At 41.5% G+C, this 23,107-nt stretch overlaps 1 protein-coding gene across 1 annotated transcript in view; it reads right to left on the bottom strand.

Moving 5' to 3' along the window:
* Positions 1 to 1,290: 1,290 nt before the first annotated feature.
* Positions 1,291 to 23,107, bottom strand: part of LOC126051808 (protein ELYS-like) — a 41,672-nt gene continuing 19,855 nt past the window's right edge. Inside the window, exons 19-32 of the mRNA XM_049831499.1 lie at positions 22,847 to 22,993; positions 21,923 to 22,110; positions 21,606 to 21,750; positions 21,381 to 21,512; positions 17,201 to 17,348; positions 16,971 to 17,112; positions 16,307 to 16,393; positions 15,722 to 15,941; positions 11,285 to 11,482; positions 9,609 to 10,023; positions 7,639 to 7,741; positions 6,623 to 6,729; positions 5,899 to 6,083; positions 1,291 to 3,045 (exon numbers count right to left, since the gene is read on the bottom strand). Of these exons, the coding sequence (XP_049687456.1) occupies positions 1,291 to 3,045; positions 5,899 to 6,083; positions 6,623 to 6,729; positions 7,639 to 7,741; positions 9,609 to 10,023; positions 11,285 to 11,482; positions 15,722 to 15,941; positions 16,307 to 16,393; positions 16,971 to 17,112; positions 17,201 to 17,348; positions 21,381 to 21,512; positions 21,606 to 21,750; positions 21,923 to 22,110; positions 22,847 to 22,993 (3,972 nt within the window). The remainder of the gene's footprint in view (positions 3,046 to 5,898; positions 6,084 to 6,622; positions 6,730 to 7,638; positions 7,742 to 9,608; positions 10,024 to 11,284; positions 11,483 to 15,721; positions 15,942 to 16,306; positions 16,394 to 16,970; positions 17,113 to 17,200; positions 17,349 to 21,380; positions 21,513 to 21,605; positions 21,751 to 21,922; positions 22,111 to 22,846; positions 22,994 to 23,107) is intronic.

Below are 23,107 nucleotides of genomic sequence, written 5' to 3'. Positions count from 1 at the left end.
CTCTATTACCAGGCAAATCCCATGCAACTGTTGCTCTGTAGTATCACAGCTGTATTGAAGATTGAGATCACAACTATTCTGTTCAGGTAGGCAAAGCCAAAAAGATCAGCACCAAGAAGATTGGTCAGTTATGTCCTTACATGAGAAGAGTCTGATGGCAGTGAATGGAAAGACCGTTTAAGACAAGTAAAATTCCTACAAAAAGCCATCACTGAATTTGATGGAGACTGAGATTGCTTAACTGGCCTCGCTTAGGTTGTCATTCCCTTAAGTGGATTAAGAAACATATACATTCTTGCTTGTGGGCACGCAAGTCAAACTCTACAGAGCCATTGAGCACTTAAATAATGAGACGGTTAAGCTACAAATTGCATCTCTAACGGCTTAAGTATATTGAGAAGTCCAATGTTAACTTACTTTGTTCCCTGCAATAAACACGAGTGTATTTCAGAAAGCTATGGGACAATGTGCGTACTGCAGTTAACTTAGAACTAAACTTCCCCTCTTCAAGACTGTTCCCAACGTCCTGCTTCCAGAAGGATTCTACATATGCTTGTGCTGTTGGTGCTCATAGAAATCGCACACCTACCTCCTCACCTTTCTCTCTCTGTGTATTGAAGTTGCAGTCGTAGTACCAAAATACAAGCAATCAGTCATTCACTAAGAATTCACGATTTAGGCTGGATTGAAACCAAGTTCAACAGCAACGCGCACCACACCAATGACTGCTGTGGGATAAGCCTGCTCTTGGACCTTGCCAGGTCAGAGTCACAGCCAAGGAGTGAGTGACCTGAACGAACAAGCCACATCAGTGACTGTAACTTGCATTTTTCCCACTACCTCACAGATTGGTCATCCGCACAGCACAGTGCATTGGAAAATGCATTGCATTTTAGGAACAGCTTTAATTCAAAAGGAACTGCGGTACATTTATCTCCAGGCTTATCAAAGAGACTCATGATCTTGACTGCTTTGGTGAAAAAAGCATTCCTGGAATGGAAACCTGGAAGTTTTGCATAGAAGGCAAAAGTAAAAGAGAATAGGAAACAAATGCTGTCTTATTACTTGAAATCCTATTCTCTCTTTGTATTTTCAGATTGGCCTAGACTAATAGGTTACAAGTATTGCCTAACAACTCACAAGAAACTATGGACTGGTTTCTGCCTGTAGCTTGTTTTTTTCCCCACCAGAAATCAACACCTAAGCTGTTTCTGATTAGTTACATGGGAACCGATGAATTTCCAGCAAATAAATGTATTGCACTGACAACCCTGAGAGTTATCTCCGGCTTTATTTACACACTAGGCATGTTCTTGTAATACGATCCATTACAGATCTTATTATTGCAGCACATTTTGATGGGTTTCTCTCTTCTAGCATCAAAGGACTGCCAGCAGGTCCTTGGGGGACGGCCTCCTCCCCTGTGCTCTCCTCCAATACTAATCGTCTCTTTCTGCCCCGACGTCCTGTTCCTACTGTAGTCGTGGGTGTGCTTGATTCCTGGTTTGGCTGGGCAGCTCTTTGGTCAGGAGCATCCATTTTTTCTAGTTTAGCAGGTGGGACTCCTCTTATTCTCCTCTTAGGAGTATCAAGGATTCCCACTTTCCCACCTGCACACATGTCTTCCTGAGCAGAGAGAGATTCTGTGTCTGCCAGGAGATTTTGTGCCCGCTTCCTGGCCCTTCTTCTCGGAGTGATGGGAAGTTTGAATTCTGTTTGAGGAAGCGATGATTTAGACAGATCAAGGTCAGAATTTTCTGAAACTTCTGATGAACTCATTTTTCTTCTTCTGCCTCTTTTAGCTGGCACCGGTAAAAGGAGTTGGGCACTAGGCTGCACCTCTTGATCTTTGACAATATTTTGCATAAATTGTAAATTAACGCTTTTCAGTTTTCTTGCACTTCTGCTGGGACTGACTGACGTTTTTATCTTATGACCAGTGTCAGTCTGGCCAGTTTCTTGACCTCCTGCTGAACTTTTCCCTCCTCTAGTCCTTTGGGAAGTAGCAGAAGCGATAATGCTACCTTCAGCAAGAGAAGTTTCCTCGTTAGCCTCTCCCAAGAGTTCAGCTGCAGCTTCCTTCGCTCTCCTTAATCTTCTTGGAGTAGCGGCTCCGGACTGTGTAGGGAGGGACAATGTTCGTCCATCAGAAAGACTGCTTTCTACTTTTTCTGCACTACTTGGTTTAGGCTTCCTGCCTCTCCTAGGAGTAACAGGCATCACAAGCATTTGCTCCTCTTGAGCATTTTCTTCTGTTTGAAGACTAGAAGTCTCAGGTGCTTCTTTTGTTCGCCTGGTACTTCTCCTAGGAGACAGTGCAAACAGACCTGGTTTGCCTGTCTTCAGTAGCTGCTGAGTGCCTGCCGATGGAGTACTTAGACTTCTACTCAGCTGTCCCCTTGCACGTGTTCTAGGAGCGATGCCGTACTCTACTTGACGTACGCTGGTTTCGTCTTCCACTCCTTCTGGCACAGTTCTTAAGGGAGCTTTTGCCTTCTGGAATCCAGTTACCTTTTTACCTGTGGTTTCATGAATAGATTGTTCTACAACTTCAGATGTAAATTCTTTACTTCTTGTGTCTTTGATTGCATCCAGTATGTTCTCAGCAATAGCTGCCTTAATGGGTTCAGGCACATACGGGAGCGGCTCTGCAATATTTTGAGATGCCCGATCACTAGTTACAGTGGACACTGAGTTGGTAACATGCTCTTGGGTTTCAGTATTTCCTAAACTGTTGACAGGTTTTTCCTCTGTTGTTGTGCCAGCTGCTTTAGAAGCATCTACTAATGTAGGGTCTCCCACCTCTGCTTCACCTTCTTCTCCTTCCAAGACTAAAGTAGAATTACTCTGAGATGGAAAAAGCTCTCCATCTCCCTCAGCTGCATCACATTCACCATCTCTGTTATCAGGCAAATGACATGCAAGCTGTTGCTCTGTAGTATCATGGCTGTACTGAAGATTGCCTGAGGGATGTAGTTCACTATATGGTGATGTTTCAGGTGCTGCTTCCGAGGCTTGTGCCTTAACCGCACCATCTTCAATAACCTGAAGTTAAAAAATGTCTCTTAATGCATTATCAGTTACCAAACAGACTAACTTCAGGCTGAGCTAGATGAAGCTAAGGACAGTGAAATGCTGCTTTTCCTTTCAGATCGCCACCAAACGTAAAGTTAGAAACATACAAGGTACTCTCTACTACAGATAAAAGTTTATGCGTCTAAGGGACAGAGAACAGAGTATTCCGTGTATGCAATCACATGCTCCATTTCTGATACTTCTGTTCCTGACTAACGATTTGCCACCCCCCGTGAACAAAGTGAGCAGTTTTACAATACAAGCTGTATACCCAGCTGGCAGTAATCATCACATTGCAGTACTTTCCGGACTGACTACAAATCCACACAGAGTGACCGACTCTACATCTAACGGGGTAAAGTACAACGATGTCCCCCAAGCTTAAAGTTTCGGTCATCATAGTTGTCACCGCAACACTTAGTCAAACTGGCCAGGTATCACATCGCACAACTCAACACCGCACTTTAAGGAATCACTTGGATTGCAGGAGACAACACATAGATTCTAAGTACCTCCCTCTCAGCCTTTGTAGCTCCCCATAGTGAACAATTGTTCTCTCCTGCTAGAGCCACATGAGACACTCAAGCTTTTATGTTGAGAACAAAAGTAGTCTCTGTTATGTATTTCAAGTGACTCAGATGGCCAAGATAATTTAATCAACGCGTGAAGACCTTTGCCCAACCCTCTAAGTCACAGTGCTAGCCAAAGAGGGCAGAAGGAAGAAGCCACTCAGCGGGAGCCTCCATAGAATCTGCTTATTTTCTTGCCTCCTGCCTTGTCAAAAGTTGCTAAAGCATCATCTTTTATCGTATTCTTAAACAGTTGTTCAACCCTAAACAAGACCCGAACGACATGCAGGAGACCTCGCATAGGACCATGCTGGTTTCCGCAGCCCAAGGATATGCAAATTTTCAAAGTCCTCAAACACTATTGTAATTAGCCTGGCAGAGAAGGGGAAGATGCGGGCAGATTTCTCCTCCCTAGGCTGGCTCCCCAAGGAGAAAAGGTAAACAGTGTAATCATTAACAGTCTCCAGGCGATGGCACCCCAAGTACGGAGATGGCCCCCATAGGCGGGCTCGCCGAGGAAAAAAGCTAAAAGCTGTAATTACTAATAGTTGCTGATGGATGGCTCCCGAAGTACGAAGGTGACGGCAATACCGAGTACAAATACCAGACTAGTTTCACGACCACCAGCAATTCTACCCTGTCATAAGCCGGCGTTACAAAGTACAACAACAGGGCAACTCCAGCCCGGTTCCCACCGGCCATTAACAGCACGGCAGGGAGCACAGACCGCAAGCGAGGTATTAGCGCAAATTTGAGAACAAGTGCATGTAGTTGCGCAACACGCATCTAGCAACGTGCCACGCTTCAAAGCTAAATTCGAGAAACACTAGTCATAGAATCATAGAATCGTAGAATCATTTAGGTTGGAAAAGACCTTCAAGATCATCGAGTCCAACCATTAACCATGCCCACTAAACCATGTCCTGAAGTACCCCGTCCACTCGCTTTCTGAATATTTCCAGGGGTGGTGACTCAACCACTTCCCTGGGCAGCACATTTCAATGTTTGACAACCCTCTCAGTCTGCATAAACTTTCCTTTTATGCTTATAAATCTGCAACCAAGACAGTAGTAAGTAGTTTGTCCTAAATTCAGTGAAGGTAGACAAGCCAAAAAGACATGTTTACATATAACTCAGTAAGAACCAGTCGTAACGAAAGCAGGAAAACCTTCACTCTACTGCTACAGGAATGACTGCAGCAGCTTTGTGACCGTCTCACATGCCGGCTCCCTTCTTCCCATCACAAATTTTCCATTTACTCCCATAAGGGCGTGATTTATGTATTCCCAAGTCTATAATCATCTTCTCTAGAGCATTGTCCTAAACCCCAAAGCCGAGACGAGCTACGTAGGCGACTGCCTATTCAACTTCATCTGAAATCTGGGACACCGAAAAGCATCTTCTGTTGCTGAAGACCAATCTATTTGTGCTACGCCTACCTTTCAGTTTGTATTTCACTCTAACTATTCCTAATTCCTGTGAGTACAACCCTACAGGAAATCGACAGCATACTCTATATGCTACTTAGAGGACATCCACAATGAATCCAAATCACTCCTCGGCCCCAGCAGAAGTGAGAACAATGGGGACAACCTGCGACAACTGAGGAATCTCCGGCTCTGATTTTCAGCCCTTGTGAACAACCTTTTAAAATTCATATTTTACAAAGTTGAGATGTTAAAACCCCCACATTTTCACACACACACAAAAAGAGTTTTAGGTAGCTGGAAATATCTTGACACTGAAATTAACTCATTACTGGGAGTTCTCTTTATGTTAATAAGGAACAAATAGCAAAGGACCTAAGCACCCAAATCATTCTGAAAATGAGTTTGGTTCCCACGTCATTTTGTCATTTGGTAAACGGCCTCCGGTATTGAAAAGCTGTGCTCCCCAACTTTTCTTATTGTCTTCAACATTAAAACTATTTCTTTTTTTAAGTCAAATAAGAAACATTTACAGTCTAGCAAACCAAATGAAGGCATGGTGATTTTAAAGAATATTTAGGCTGTTTTTGGCACTCCTACAGCTCTCAAAGGCCCAAGTCTTGGCAGGTTCTATTCTGTGTTCTAGGTACAGCAAATGCATAGGAGAAAAACCTATCTGCCCTTACCCAACGAGGTTTGGACTTGTGTTCCCCAGCTAAAGAAACTGAGAGGGTTTTGTGTGCCTTCTAATTGTCGGTTAGACAGGACTGTCCTCAATTTGCAAGGTGTTTTCTCTTTTGTAGAAAATGGGAAAATAGTTTACTTACATTAATTTCCTCAGTTTTAGGAAGATTGTTACAAACAGTTACTTCTTCCTGTGGAAAAGGAACGTTTCCTTCATCTTCAGCTGCTTCTGGGTTACGTTCTTCAGGTAAATCCACACACTTCCCCTCAAGGCAATTTTCTGAATGAGTACTGACCACATCCTCGCTGTCAAGGGTACGTATCACAGCTGGAAGAGATTTATATGATTTTAACTTAACTGCTCTACAAATGAGATGCGTTTAAGCAACAGGAAGTAACAGAGGGAGCAGGAGCCAAGAATACGGTTCTCCATCCTGCCACATACATCGGGCTTTCCCCAAACGCTAGAAACCAGAACCATCTACCTGGCAGCTAGTTATTCTTCACAGCCGGAATACTGAGGCATGCATCATCTTTCAAAATAGTAACTCAAGCAGCAGATCCCATAGCACACAAGTTAGTAGTGGTGTACAACACCGAAATAAATACTGATCTCTCCTTCTAATATTTTACATTCTACCAGTTTTCTCAGTACCTTTATCCAGAACAGGAACATTGGCTATGCATTTTCTACAAGGACTTTCTCTGAGGAGGGTATTCTTCCCTCTACGGTTTAATGAAAGGTAGCAGTAACATGCTAGTACTACTTCAGTCTGAGACGCCTGTAGCGCTATGGCAAACTGCACGTTTTACTTGAGGCGTTCAGCTACCTTAACTCACATAACATCTCCCACATACTGTACGTACATTCACCCTCTGCCTGCAGGGATTCAGAAAGCTGTGGGTTTGTTGCAACTGGTATGGCTTTTTCTGCTGATGAAGAGGACATTTTGGACTCCTGCTGGTTTGCTTCACTGCATGAACAGAAAGAGAGAAATCCATCATAAAGCTTCAAAACAAACCTTGAAGAGCTTTACAAATTACTTTCTCACTGTAAAGTCTTCAAGTTTCCAAACAGAAAAAAATTAAGAAAAATTAGAAATTCCTTTACCAACACATCGACATTCAATTCCCGACTCATCTTGTGCAACGAATCAAGTACTTAACATTCTTCCCAGCTACCTCACACTGGATAATAACATAACAACAGAGTTGTATTAAAGAATAATATATTATTTGTCTTCTGTAGAAAGAGCGCAACTGCCATACTCGAGGTCTAGAACCAACAGAACAAAAGTGTGTGCCACTGTAAGTTACCACTTGAAATTAAGGGTTATTTCATCGCTAACATCTCTCACTAAGCAGTTGCAGCTTTTCAAGTACCTGGTGAGAAAACTGCTTCCCTTTCCAGAAACAAATAGATGCTAATTGACCACACACAGAAAATAGAAATTAAGTGTATAAAATACTGCCAGAAAGTATTCAAGCCGCGCAATAAACCCACTAAAGTTACAGGAATCTCAGGTGTAATTTTCACCGACATAACATTCCGACAAAAGCAGGGCTTCTCTTCACAGTATCTGCTTAGTAGCCCCCTCAAACTGTAGAAAGGTGCATACAGCCTGCTGAATGAAGTCCTCAGCCCACTACTTTGGGGTCTGCAATGATTTGAGAAAAAAGGCTCAAAGTGACAGCTCGTCAATTTCACTTCTATTCACGCCACATTAGTTCTGTCCACAGACAGAAAGGAACAGGAAACCTGTTGTATTTAAGAACACAGGACAGAACCAATACCAGCTCAAAAATCATAGTTTTCAAACACAGGAAAGCCAGCAGTCACATGTTGTGTGAACCTAAAGGTGTTATCTATTTCCTAAACTTACCCTTCACTTGCAGTCCCAGAAGTAGCAGCCTCAGCAGCTTGAAACAACCATTTACCATCCTCAGGAAGGGTAAGACGTTCAGCATTTGATTCTTCCACAAATCCTACAAAAACAGACAGATGGGTGACTTCCCTGTTGCACTTAACATCATTTCTTTTAAAATGCTCATATGATTTTCAAGAGAGCCGGTAACGCATTTCACCTAGGATGGTGACCTAACAAAATAATGCTACCAAGACTTCAGATGCACAGAAGGTCTGAATTCTTCTTTCCAGTAAAAGAAGAAGTCTGACGCGTAATTTCCGTCAAGAAAACAGCATGGCCATTGACATTCTGTTTACAAACTCAACTTGATATGTTACTGACCTAATACATAAAAACCTCAGGAAACATCCCTCCTTCTTAAAATCGGGTCATAAGTTTTTCTTATTTCTCTTTGGATATTTAACTAATCCCAGCAATGCTTCTTTCCTCTCTTGATTTCGTTTCCCCTCTTCTACAAGAATGCATCTAAGGTCGTCTCCCGTTCTTTTCTCTAGCGATTGACTGGTGCTGTTGAAACCCAACTGCTTGCTAGCCTGTTTTTCTCTCAACAGGCCAAATTTTAGAAACACCCTCCTCCTTTTCTTCTTTGTTTCTGCCGTCTGCTTCCTGCAGATCCAACAATTACCTTTGCAGACAGTACGCAGGACTGGGATAACTTTGCTAGCTCAGGCCAAACAAGAGCTATACTGACTGCCCTCTAACGCTTCCAGAGTACTGAAATTGTACAGAACTCTTTGTACCATAGTCCGGCAATGACAAACTTTCTTCATAAGGTTATTCTTTAATGATTAGGACCTCATCATTGTTTTTAAGGAAAAGCGCCCTTGATTTCTTGTCCAAACACAGGGCAGCTAAAATCAGACAGGCAAATGTTTTGACCTGTCTTACTAGAAACACTCAGACCTGGAGAACCCCAGGTCTGAATTCCCATGTACACGGAGCCCCTGTCTGGGCACTCCTCTTATTGAAAAAGAAGAGGAGCTGAGGAACTTCAGTAGCAGCAGTCACTCTCCAGGATCCTCCAGAATCATCTCGGGCTTAGGACTGAATCAGGCTGCATATGATGCACTGATACCGGAGTACACGCTCCCCACTACAAACTGTTTCGAGACCTCGGACGCAGAACTCCGACACTTGCATACCTCTCCCAGGAATAGCAAACTTTTGTTATAAGGAGCTGAGCGGACTGAGCTCTGTTTGTCCAATCCTGACTGTAGCTGTGTTTACACATCTTCTCCCTGTTCCTGCACTACTGTCATTCCCAGCTCTTCATCACTGCTCACCACCTAGTGAGTGACATCTCTTCTAACCTGCCAGCAGACCTGCTCATATGAACACATCCTCAGCAGCTGCACTGGCTTGAATGAGTTGAATGGAGCTGAATTACCAAAGACCAGCTGAAATAGGTTTGGAAAAGGCTGCATAAGCTGTTGAGCCAGCAAAAGGAGCAAGCATAGCTGTAATGAGAAGCAGATACACAAGCAGACTCACTTCCCAAAGAAAACTATTTAACTGAGCACTAACGAGGGGGGTAAAAAAACAAAAGAACAACAAAAAATTACCTATCTAGTCAAAGCACGCTAAACGTGCTGTAAAAAAACCTGCAGCCTACAGAAGTACCCCTAAAACAGAACCAGAAGCCTAAGTTTTCAACTTGTACCCCTCTCAAAACTCCCACAAGTCACTGCTGCCTCTCCGCTGCAATTACACACAAGAAGTGCCTGCCAAAAGCAGTATACATTCAGAATGTCCACGAGACCTAAAAAAGGACTCAAAACACAGTGGCAAGTTTAAAAGCCTAGGACAAGGAAGTGCCTGGGACATTTGTGAATGCTCATCATGGACTGTTGCACCCATCAGTAATTTAGCCTTTTGAAGTCATCCGAGAAATGCAGAAGCTTAGGTTATCATACCAGGAAACATACCAGCTGCTTTTCTTAGTTCTGATGAATCTGGTTGTTCCATCGGGAAGGGTTTCTCTTCAACTATTTCACTGTCTTCCTCCTTCTCCAGTTCTTCAAAATCGGCAGTTTCTTCAGTGGAAGAATTAGCTGGATTAGCAGCTATAAAGATGACTTCATCTTCAAAATCGCCAGGTGATTTTGCATCATGATACTCCAAAGCAGCTTGGTCCGACCTGGCAGAGAAGTTACTGTTTTCTTTGCTGACATCCTTTTTCTCCAAACCATCTCCAGACTCTTCCACTTCAGCACCATCTTCCTCGGGATTGCTCAGAGGAAACAGAGTTGGTTCATCTCTACTTTCAGACCAAGCATCCTCCACCACTCCGTGATGATGCTCAGATGAAACTCCAGATGGTGCTTTATTATCTTCCGTTACCTTTATTTTTTAAAAAGAAAGTTCACAATCAAGATCACACATATGCTTTTTGTCAAAGCAAGACAAAAATAGAACAAATATATACCGATATTTGTCAGTTTTCCTTAAGCAGGGCGCTACAAAATTAGTTCTCATTCGAGCACTATCTTAGCTTTTAAAGCAGAGTGTAAAAACCAGTCACACTGTTGACTGCTTATTGAGTTTCCACAGCCTTGGGGAATTAAGATGAAGTGGGCCTTGCAAGTGCTTGCTTACCCTGTCATCTCAAGGCTGTTCATTGGGTTCACTACTGTGTTTTCAAGAAGAGGGAGCTTTGCATACCTAAAATCGTAACTCCAAGATTTCTCTTTTTTTATGCTTGCCTTTTCAGCTTGTATGCACTACTAACATATTTTAGCGTTCACTATGCCTGTGGCGTGGAACAAGGAAATTAATCCGGCCACGCTGCACTATTACTAAGAACTTCCTACAGGAGAGAGAGCCTCTTCTTACAGTTGAGTAGCTCTTTCTAACAGGCAATAACAGGTACGATAAAAACAGGTTAAGACAGGAAAGCTCCTACAGGTAGATACTAGCACATGCCCCCATCCGTTTGGTACGTTACTTTGGCAACCGCATGACGAGCTGAATCAGGGAAGCCACCTGACAGAACAAAAGGAGGAGCAGAAGGGGGCAACTTCCAGGTGGACAGACTTCATTTGACAACTATACGAATGCTATCGCTGGTGCAAGGCAAGAAGCAAAACCGAGAACTTTAGGGCTAGAGAAGAGACAGCCATACAGCTCTCTTCATCGGCAGTCTATTTGTACCATAACTTAAGGAAACCCAGTCCTTGCAAAAAGAGAGACTGAAAGTAAATGCGGCTCATGACTTTTGCTGCTTTCAGAGGTGTTTCCTTCACAAAGCTTAACGAACCCAAACAACTGACTCAATCTGTATTCCTTACCTTCCTGCCATACCACCATTTCAAAAGGTATAGCGGGAAGCTGCACACATGCAATTTGGAACAATCACAGTGCCTAGCGATGCTGGAGTAAAAACCACCAAGGTCCCTGGTATTTGTTATGAATATCTTCCTGCAGGCAGGTGATGTTACAGAAGGTCTAACATAACCTTTTTTGACCAAATTCAAGTCTGCCGTTCTGATTTGCTATTCCAGTTCTCAATATAAGGAGTTTTGGAAAACTTGAAAAACACTAAATCAAATCACAGTCTCTAAAGCCTTTAACTATAAAGATCACTAACTACAGGCCAGCTTACCCCAACAGTCCATTTGGCATTCAAGTTCTCTTCCCTGAAAGATACTCTACGCTCCTTTGCTCGTAGAGGAGGAGGTAGAGATTGTCCTGGAGATGCAGAAGGAGTTGCTTGGGGTGTAGTGCGAACGCTGGATCTGAGAATAGACCGAGGAGTAAACGCAGGAAGACCAGAAGCAGCTGTGGCCAAAACTTTAGATCTCTATGAAAAGAAATAAAAATATTTAATTGAAGACCTGTTAAATCTTCAAAACAGAAGACTTCACTTGTCAAAAGTATTAGTTCAAATTAAACTGAGTTTGTACCAGCAGAGAGGACAAAGTTTATCCTCTGCACTGCTCTTTTTACAAAGGGACAAAAAACTTAATGGTATAAAAACCAGGCGTTTTATGTTTCTTATGACTCTTTTGGCTTCTTTCTTCTTTTTTTTTTTCTTTTTTGTTAATGCAACATAAAATGTTAGTGTTCAAATTAATTTTCTGAAGAAACAAGGATATGGCATCTTGTCGTCTGCAATGCTATCTCCCATCCCAGTAATTTTTGCCACAGCTACACTGGTCTTCTACAAGGCATACAACTTCAAATGCTACCCCAGATACAGCAACTGAAAACACTGCCATGAGAAATGGCAATCGGCAAAGCAACAGCGATACCTTCTTTCTTCTCTGATTAATCAATCCACGCACTGGACTGAATGAAGTGACACTGCTGTAAACATACCTACACATCTTCATCTAGAAGCGTTCAGGTCTCCTTACCTCAGCTCAGAAAAGATTTTACAGTATTGAATGGGTTTAAAAGGAAGAGAATTAAACCAGCTTAAGGATATGGACAATAGTTAGTAAGAAGAAAAAGGTTATAATTCAGAGAGATCACTACTATTCTGTTCAGGTAGGCAAAGGCAAAAAGAGCAGCACCAAGAAGATTGGTCAGTTGTTATTTCCTTACATGAGGAGAGTTTGATGGCGGTGAATGGAAAGAGAGTTTAACACAAGCATCAATACGTAGAATCCCTGCAAAAAGCCATCACTGAATTTGACAGAGACTGACATCGCTTAACTGGCATCACTTACGTTGTCATTCCCTTAAGAAACGGAAGCATATACATTCTTGCTTGTAGGCATGCAAGTCAAACTCCACAGAGCTATTGAGCACTTAAACAATGAGATGGTTAAGCTACAGATTGCATCTCTAAGGATCTATGTGTACTGAGAAGTCCAATTTTTAACTTACACTCGTTTTATTGCATGGAACAAAGTATTTCACAAAGCTATGGGACAATGTGCGTACAGCAGTTAACTTAGAACTAAACTTTCCCTCTTCAAGGCTGTTCCCAACTTTGTCCTGCTTCCAAAAGGATTCTACGTCCAATAACCACACGCATGCTGAAAATATTCCACAGTCTGAATCCAACAGGGTCTGTGTTAAATACTGTGGTGGTTTCATGTTAAACAAAGCTTACAGGCTTTTGCTTCGGTTGGTTGATCCTGTTTTTTAAAACACAAACCTTAACCACAAGAGGTGTCTCCAGTAAATTCAGCTCCGATGCTCTTGAAAAATTCTTTTGTGAGATGGAACCAAGCATATTTGGTTTCAGCGGGCTGGGTGCCATGAATGAAGTAGAAGCGCTGCATGGTGACTGCCAGCTACCACCCTGTGCTGCAGAACTTGAAGGAACAGGATAAACCAGCGAATCCAGCAATCTGTGAAGATACACAATTGAAAATATCAACATATAATAAAATAAATGAAATAAAATCACGCTGCGCTCAAGACATCTGAGGTGATACATAACAAAAACATTCAAGGAACAAGAAATACAGGTGAACCCTCACTGCTGGGCTGATGTATCAGGCCCATGAACAAGTTACAGGCCTTCTCTTGCTTTTTCATTATTTCGTGACATGTCACACTGAATTTCCTAAATCCCTGCCATCTGAGGCAAGAGTAATGCAATTTTACGTGGCACAAGTGATGTAGTTCTCACGTCAGAAGAAAATTCCTCTGCATTTCACTGCTGGGGCCACTTCAAATTCTCCACTTAGTTGTGTCCCCAAGCCGACCTTTTCTTTAACAGGTACAAAGCTAAATTTTGTTAACGGGTGTCCCAACAAACGCATCGGGCAACTCTGCATCAGGGAGAGGACGTGCTATGACTGGTGGTTCTGTAGCTCTAGGCCTAGAATTGAAAGGAAAATGTAACTGACTTTCACTCCCCTCAAGTCCAAACGTACCAGAATTCAAGTTTCACCTTGAATATACCACCTCTAGGAAAACCATCTGACAACTGCTAGCTTCTTTTTTGCTCTTTATAATTCTGCCTGGTTTTGAGTTAAAAAAAAAAAACAAAACGGCAGAAACGAAGCAGAAACTGGGCCCAAAGTGGTAAAAGATTACTATTTGATCACACAATCAAGTCTACCAAAACCTGTACACCAATAGCTTGTTGGCAATCACGGTTTTCGTTTCAGCTACCTTAAATTCTGTAAACACATTTACTGTAATGTCAATAGATGTATTTGCATAAATGAGATTATCATAGCAGAAAAACTCTCGCTCCAAGTATTACTTACGATGAATTGATTCTTAAATGTTATATCTTGTAGGTGCAAAAAAGCCAAAGAAAGCTTTATTCAGGTGCCCCTTCCCTCCAAAACACTAACATAATTCAAGTGGATTTCTCTCTCTCTCTCTCTCTCTCTCTCTCCCCCTCCAAACACGCAGCTCAAGACTAAACTTTGTTAAAAGGCTGCTTACCTATCACGGCGTGAGCAACTGGTTTTCTGCTCACTTCCTACCCCTACTTCTCTAATTTTTGCCAATACATTACTGATGAACGTATGCACATTTCCTGCACATGCTTGTTTTGTTACTGTTGATAACGGCTTTGGTCCTGCGACTGTAAAGCAAGAGGGGAAAAAATATCAGGCTTGTGTGATCAAAGTCGTGGTCAGTTGTCCATTGTATTTCCCTCCCCTAAAAATTACCTTCTCTTGAGACCGATGAAGGCAAGTGGTAAGGCTTGGCTCTCCCTACGGCCAGCTTCCTTTGAACTCTAGGAAGGATCTTGCCATATTGGTCCAATGTAGAATTTCTGGCAACTGCTCTCTCGCTCAAGGGAGGCTCACCATCATTCTGATGATCAAAAAGCATAAAGAAAGAAGGTAACTGATTACAAGAAGTTCATTGCACACAACTAAAGTATTAGTTCAAATTAAACTGAGTTTGTACCAGCAGAGAGGACAAAGTTTAGCCTCTGCACTGCTCTTTTTCCAAAGGGACAAAAAACTTAATGGTATAAAAACCAGGCGTTTTATGTTTCTTATGACTCTTTTGGCTTCTTTCTTCTTTTTTTTTTCTTTTTTATTAATGCAACATAAAACATTAGTGTTCAAATTAATTTCCTGAAGAAACAAGGATATGGCATCTTCTTGTCTGCAATGCTATCTCCCATCCCAGTAACTTTTGCCATATCTACACTGCTCTTCTACAAGGCATACAGCTTCAAATGCTACCCCAGATACAGCAACTGAAAACACTGCCATGAGAAATGGCAATCGGCAAAGCAACAGCGATACCTTCTTTCTTCTCTGATTAATCAATCCACGCACTGGACTGAATGAAGTGACACTGCTGTAAACATACCTACACATCTTCATCTAGAAGCGTTCAGGTCTCCTTACGTCAGCTCAGAAAAGATTTTACAGTATTGAATGGGTTTGAAAGGAAGAGAATGAAACCAGCTTAACGATATGGACAATAGTTAGTAAGAAGAAAAAGGTTATAATTCAGAGAGATCACTACTATTCTGTTCAGGTAGGCAAAGGCAAAAAGAGCAGCACCAAGAAGATGGGTCCGTCGTTATTTCCTTACATGAGGAGAGTTTGATGGCGGTGAATGGAAAGAGAGTTTAACACAAGCATCAATATGTAGAATCCCTGCAAAAAGCCATCACTGAATTTGACAGAGACTGACATCGCTTAACTGGCATCCCTTATGTTGTCATTCCCTTAAGTGGATTAAGAAACGGAAGCATATACATTCTTGCTTGTAGGCATGCAAGTCAAACTCCACAGAGCTATTGAGCACTTAAACAATGAGATGGTTAAGCTACAGATTGCATCTCTAAGGATCTATGTGTACTGAGAAGTCCAATTTTTAACTTACACTCGTTTTATTGCATGGAACAAAGTATTTCACAAAGCTATGGGACAATGTGCGTACAGCAGTTAACTTAGAACTAAACTTTCCCTCTTCAAGACTGTTCCCAACTTTGTCCTGCTTCCAAAAGGATTCTACGTCCAATAACCACACGCATGCTGAAAATATTCCACAGTCTGAATCCAACCGGGTTTGTGTTAAATACTGTGGTGGTTTCATGTTAAACAAAGCTTACAGGCTTTTGCTTCGGTTGGTTGATCCTGTTTTTTAAAACACAAACCTTAACCACAAGAGGTGTCTCCAGTAAATTCAGCTCCGATGCTCTTGAAAAATTCTTTTGTGAGATGGAACCAAGCATATTTGATTTCAGTGGGCTGGGTGCCATGAATGAAGTAGAAGCGCTGCATGGTGACTGCCAGCTACCACCCTGTGCTGCAGAACTTGAAGGAACAGGATAAACCAGCGAATCCAGCAATCTGTGAAGATACACAATTGAAAATATCAACATATAATAAAATAAATGAAATAAAATCACGCTGCGCTCAAGACATCTGAGGTGATACATAACAAAAACATTCAAGGAACAAGAAATACAGGTGAACCCTCACTGCTGGGCTGATGTATCAGGCCCATGAACAAGTTACAGGCCTTCTCTTGCTTTTTCATTATTTCGTGACATGTCACACTGAATTTCCTAAATCCCTGCCATCTGAGGCAAGAGTAATGCAATTTTACGTGGCACAAGTGATGTAGTTCTCACGTCAGAAGAAAATTCCTCTGCATTTCACTGCTGGGGCCACTTCAAATTCTCCACTTAGTTGTGTCCCCAAGCCGACCTTTTCTTTAACAGGTACAAAGCTAAATTTTGTTAACGGGTGTCCCAACAAACGCATCGGGCAACTCTGCATCAGGGAGAGGACGTGCTATGACTGGTGGTTCTGTAGCTCTAGGCCTAGAATTGAAAGGAAAATGTAACTGACTTTCACTCCCCTCAAGTCCAAACGTACCAGAATTCAAGTTTCACCTTGAATATACCACCTCTAGGAAAACCATCTGACAACTGCTAGCTTCTTTTTTGCTCTTTATAATTCTGCCTGGTTTTGAGTTAAAAAAAAAAACAAAACGGCAGAAACGAAGCAGAAACTGGGCCCAAAGTGGTAAAAGATTACTATTTGATCACACAATCAAGTCTACCAAAACCTGTACACCAATAGCTTGTTGGCAATCACGGTTTTCATTTCAGCTACCTTAAATTCTGTAAACACATTTACTGTAATGTCAATAGATGTATTTGCATAAATGAGATTATCATAGCAGAAAAACTCTCGCTCCAAGTATTACTTACGATGAATTGATTCTTAAATGTTATATCTTGTAGGTGCAAAAAAGCCAAAGAAAGCTTTATTCAGGTGCCCCTTCCCTCCAAAACACTAACATAATTCAAGTGGATTTCTCTCTCTCTCTCTCTCTCTCTCTCTCCCCCTCCAAACACGCAGCTCAAGACTAAACTTTGTTAAAAGGCTGCTTACCTATCACGGCGTGAGCAACTGGTTTTCTGCTCACTTCCTACCCCTACTTCTCTAATTTTTGCCAATACATTACTGATGAACGTATGCACATTTCCTGCACATGCTTGTTTTGTTACTGTTGATAACGGCTTTGGTCCTGCGACTGTAAAGCAAGAGGGGAAAAAATATCAGGCTTGTGTGATCAAAGTCGTGGTCAGTTGTCCATTGTATTTCCCTCCCCTAAAAATTACCTTCTCTTGAGACCGATGAAGGCAAGTGGTAAGGCTTGGCTCTCCCTACGGCCAGCTTCCTTTGAACTCTAGGAAGGATCTTGCCATATTGGTCCAATGTAGAATTTCTGGCAACTGCTCTCTCGCTCAAGGGAGGCTCACCATCATTCTGATGATCAAAAAGCATAAAGAAAGAAGGTAACTGATTACAAGAAGTTCATTGCACACAACTAAAGTATTAGTTCAAATTAAACTGAGTTTGTACCAGCAGAGAGGACAAAGTTTAGCCTCTGCACTGCTCTTTTTCCAAAGGGACAAAAAACTTAATGGTATAAAAACCATGCGTTTTATGTTTCTTATGACTCTTTTGGCTTCTTTCTTCTTTTTTTTTTCTTTTTTATTAATGCAACATAAAACATTAGTGTTCAAATTAATTTCCTGAAGAAACAAGGATATGGCATCTTCTTGTCTGCAATGCTATCTCCCATCCCAGTAACTTTTGCCATATCTACACTGCTCTTCTACAAGGCATACAGCTTCAAATGCTACCCCAGATACAGCAACTGAAAACACTGCCATGAGAAATGGCAATCGGCAAAGCAACAGCGATACCTTCTTTCTTCTCTGATTAATCAATCCACGCACTGGACTGAATGAAGTGACACTGCTGTAAACATACCTACACATCTTCATCTAGAAGCGTTCAGGTCTCCTTACGTCAGCTCAGAAAAGATTTTACAGTATTGAATGGGTTTAAAAGGAAGAGAATGAAACCAGCTTAACGATATGGACAATAGTTAGTAAGAAGAAAAAGGTTATAATTCAGAGAGATCACTACTATTCTGTTCAGGTAGGCAAAGGCAAAAAGAGCAGCACCAAGAAGATGGGTCCGTCGTTATTTCCTTACATGAGGAGAGTTTGATGGCGGTGAATGGAAAGAGAGTTTAACACAAGCATCAATACGTAGAATCCCTGCAAAAAGCCATCACTGAATTTGACAGAGACTGACATCGCTTAACTGGCATCCCTTATGTTGTCATTCCCTTAAGTGGATTAAGAAACGGAAGCATATACATTCTTGCTTGTAGGCATGCAAGTCAAACTCCACAGAGCTATTGAGCACTTAAACAATGAGATGGTTAAGCTACAGATTGCATCTCTAAGGATCTATGTGTACTGAGAAGTCCATTTTTTAACTTACACTCGTTTTATTGCATGGAACAAAGTATTTCACAAAGCTATGGGACAATGTGCGTACAGCAGTTAACTTAGAACTAAACTTTCCCTCTTCAAGGCTGTTCCCAACTTTGTCCTGCTTCCAAAAGGATTCTACGTCCAATAACCACACGCATGCTGAAAATATTCCACAGTCTGAATCCAACCGGGTTTGTGTTAAATACTGTGGTGGTTTCATGTTAAACAAAGCTTACAGGCTTTTGCTTCGGTTGGTTGATCCTGTTTTTTAAAACACAAACCTTAACCACAAGAGGTGTCTCCAGTAAATTCAGCTCCGATGCTCTTGAAAAATTCTTTTGTGAGATGGAACCAAGCATATTTGGTTTCAGCGGGCTGGGTGCCATGAATGAAGTAGAAGCGCTGCATGGTGACTGCCAGCTACCACCCTGTGCTGCAGAACTTGAAGGAACAGGATAAACCAGCGAATCCAGCAATCTGTGAAGATACACAATTGAAAATATCAACATATAATAAAATAAATGAAATAAAATCACGCTGCGCTCAAGACATCTGAGGTGATACATAACAAAAACATTCAAGGAACAAGAAATACAGGTGAACCCTCACTGCTGGGCTGATGTATCAGGCCCATGAACAAGTTACAGGCCTTCTCTTGCTTTTTCATTATTTCGTGACATGTCACACTGAATTTCCTAAATCCCTGCCATCTGAGGCAAGAGTAATGCAATTTTACGTGGCACAAGTGATGTAGTTCTCACGTCAGAAGAAAATTCCTCTGCATTTCACTGCTGGGGCCACTTCAAATTCTCCACTTAGTTGTGTCCCCAAGCCGACCTTTTCTTTAACAGGTACAAAGCTAAATTTTGTTAACGGGTGTCCCAACAAATGCATCGGGCAGCTCTGCATCAGGGAGAGGACATGCTATGACTGGTATGACTAGGCCTAGAATTGAAAGGAAAATGTAACTGACTTTCACTCCCCTCAAGTCCAAACGTACCAGAATTCAAGTTTCACCTTGAATATACCACCTCTAGGAAAACCATCTGACAACTGCTAGCTTCTTTTTTGCTCTTTATAATTCTGCCTAGTTTCAAGTAAAAAAAAAACAAAACGGCAGAAACGAAGCAGAAACTGGGCGCAAAGTGGTAAAAGATTACTATTTGATCACACAATCAAGTCTACCAAAACCTGTACACCAATAGCTTGTTGGCAATCACGGTTTTCATTTCAGCTACCTTAAATTCTGTAAACACATTTACTGTAATGTCAATAGATGTATTTGCATAAATGAGATTATCATAGCAGAAAAACTCTCGCTCCAAGTATTACTTACGATGAATTGATTCTTAAATGTTATATCTTGTAGGTGCAAAAAAGCCAAAGAAAGCTTTATTCAGGTGCCCCTTCCCTCCAAAACACTAACATAATTCAAGTGGATTTCTCTCTCTCTCTCCCTTCAAACACGCAGCTCAAGACTAAACTTTGTTAAAAGGCAGCTTACCTATCACGGCGTGAGCAACTGGTTTTCTGCTCACTTCCTACCCCTACTTCTCCAATTTTGGACAATATATTACTGATGAACGTTGCTCTTGTACGCACATTTCCTGCACGTGCTTGTTTTGGTACTGTTGATAACGGCTTTGGTCCTGCGACTGTAAAGCAAGAGGGGAAAAAATATCAGCCTTGTGTGATCAAAGTTGTGGTCAGTTGTCCATTGTATTTCCCTCCCCTAAAAATTACCTTCTCTTGAGACCAATGAAAGCAAGTGGTAAGGCTTGGCTCTCCCTACGGCCAGCTTCCTTTGAACTCTAGGAAGGATCTTGCCATATTGGTCCAATGTAGAATTTCTGGCAACTGCTCTCTCGCTCAAGGGAGGCTCACCATCATTCTGATGATCAAAAAGCGTAAAGCAAGAAGGCAACTGATTACAAGAAGTTCATTGCACACAACTATCTCTGCTATTTCTAATTAGTGAATACATTTCCTCCACAGATACTGTACAATACCGCCACTGCACAGAGGAGCAGCAAGTTCTACTCCTCGGCACACACCAATTCCACCTGGTAATTTCAGCAAAGGGCACGGCAGACTAGGATAAGAACAGAACCTACAACTTCAAGTTGAAACAATTCTGGCACTCGGCAGAACCTTACTCCGATCCTCTTGTTCTCACCTGCAATTTTCAAATGGCTTACGAAATAGCAGGCTTTCCCTTGTCTTTTTCCTGAAACACCAGTGTCCGAGATGACTGAATGCACAGGGCAACTGCAAATTACGGTGGACGCAATGATGTGAACATTAAAACAAGTAAGAAAAGGCTACCTACACACACCTTCTGGCCGAAGGAAAGTTTTCAAATGCAGGACCTAAATCTTCCAAGACCACCTTATAAGTGCGATTCACTAGAAAACTATGTTTCCGGAAAACAGAAAAAGTATCACAGATTCATAACAGAAGTTTGCAAAACGCAAAATTTAATCTGGCTGTTCTGAGAAATAGAAGTTAGATAAGAATTTCTGTCATCAAAGGGGTAAAACAGAAGTTGTGGAATCCCAGAGCTCATGCTATAACTGGAGGAAATAAAAAGAAAACCAAGCCAGCACACAGATTTTACCTGTGGATTGGCATCCAGACTGCTCTCAGCTAGAAAAATAAAGTTGTGTGTAAGATTCAAGAGGTGACATACAACATACTCTTCATGCCACAGAAAGGAGTGACACAAACAGCGTTCAGCATTCTAAACCATTATTCCTTAGATGCAAACAAACTATTCTAAGTGGAGTCGACAATGGTCTGCAACACTTAATTTATAACTTCACGCAGTAGCTTTGGAGTAGTGAAATATTTTGTTCAACTTTTAGGTTCAGCTGTAACAGAAACTTATTCCTAGTATTTCAAAGAATGGTACAAAAAACAAAGCATTGATTTTTATTTTATTTACTACCAAAAATGGTCAGTAACACCTACCAGAAACCTGCACACTTGACAGAACTTTCATGCTTACCGTAAGATTAACGTTCATTGAACGATTCGACTGCAGCACTGGGATATAGTTGGCACGCTGCACATGGTGATCTAAAGGAAATCTAGGATTCCGAACAGCAGCGTCGCTCTGTAAAATCTTCTCCAAACACTCCTATGCGAAATAACACATTTCAAAAATCTGTTATGATTCTGCCTCTTCTCTTTTCAAAGAGACCATTAAGATTTTTGTCGTGTCCACACTTACTTGTTCAGTGCCTGTGAAAGGTAGCTTCAGTAAGTCTTCCATTAGTCCCATCTCCTGACAGATTTCATACATGTGTTTTAACAGCTCTTCGATGTTTAACCTGGTGGCATGTTGCCGCAACAGACCCCAAGCCTCCACCACGCACCTGTAATTAAATTTTTTGAGACGTAAAGGCTTACTAATAGTGTAACCAAAAAGATGCCCCCAAACTACTGTCTTCAGAGTTTAAAGGGAAGTTAGGGGATGGTGATTCGTATTATTTGTTCTCCACCTTTCACAATATTTGAATGCCAAAACGGTGGGACAGGTTTCTTTACCTATTGGACAACAACACAGTGAGGAAAAGCCGCACTTCACTGCTGCTTGGCATTGCTGGCTTCATCATCTGTAGGTATCTGAGGGCTCGCCTATGCTCTCCTTGGCACATCAGGGATTGAATAATTCTCCTGTGCTGCCATGACACAGTTTTGATTGTAGCTGGATGAAAGAGCAGGGCCAGTGAATTCTGTAGAGGTTAGAGGTCAGGTGTATTACGATATGCACATGCACGCACGCCACAAGAACATTCAAAAGTATCTTAAGTAAGGGTGGACGTGTCTTAAATAAACTTAGATGACTAACTACTGTAAATAAAAATTCTCAAGTATTTGCAAAAAAAAAATCCAGTTAGCCGTACAGAACAAAGTGAGTGTTTTAAAAGGAGTAATTCACACTTTTCCAGAGTAACCAAATCTCTGTGTACAAACACCACTTTTTATAAATACATTACCAAATAATAAGCTGTTCTCCCAGACAAACAGATATATTAACTTCGTGACAGGCAAAGAACAACCTTCAGCATCAGAAAGAACATGAATTAGGTTGAACAGTCACTTCTGCAGTCTTCTGCCTCAAACCTTGCTGCTATGATCATCGTTTTAATATTTAAAGTACCTAAAACACTGTCTTTGAGAAAGCGCTCCATCGGTCTGCTGAAAACAACCTAAATGGATGGCTTTGAAAATTCAAGTATCAAGCATTATTAAAGTTGATTTCTTCTTTGTTTTAATCAATTTCCTGTCAAAGTGGCTAAAAGAAAATTTCAGATTATAACTTATTGCTGAAGATGTCGTAGCAGTATGACAAAAGGGCTTCTAATGTTGTAGCACCTGTTATCAGCTAAGCACCGATTTTTTAAAATCATTTTACAGATTACAGCTTTGGACTGTAAGGGATGTCTAACTGAACTGTAACGTACTTACTTCGTAATCATTGTGATCTAGAAGCCAAAAGCCTTCAACAAGCTTAACAAGTCCCCAGGGGATAGCAAAGGCAGTTGGGAAGGAGTTGACTGACGTCTCTGTTTTATTCGGAAAGGAATGCGTGATATCTAGCAGCAAGTAAATTGTCTGACATCAAGTATCTAGTTAAGGCTAACAAATTTGGAAGACCAAACATTTATCACATCACGTTTCGAAAAACACAGTGAAATCAGAATATACAAGTGGTAGGAAGCAGAAAAT

This window comes from Accipiter gentilis, chromosome 28 (genome assembly GCF_929443795.1).
Source record: "Accipiter gentilis chromosome 28, bAccGen1.1, whole genome shotgun sequence".
NCBI lineage: Eukaryota > Metazoa > Chordata > Aves > Accipitriformes > Accipitridae > Astur > Astur gentilis.
The sequence above is the reverse complement of the archived record's forward strand: the minus strand, read 5'-3'. Positions and strand labels throughout refer to the sequence as shown.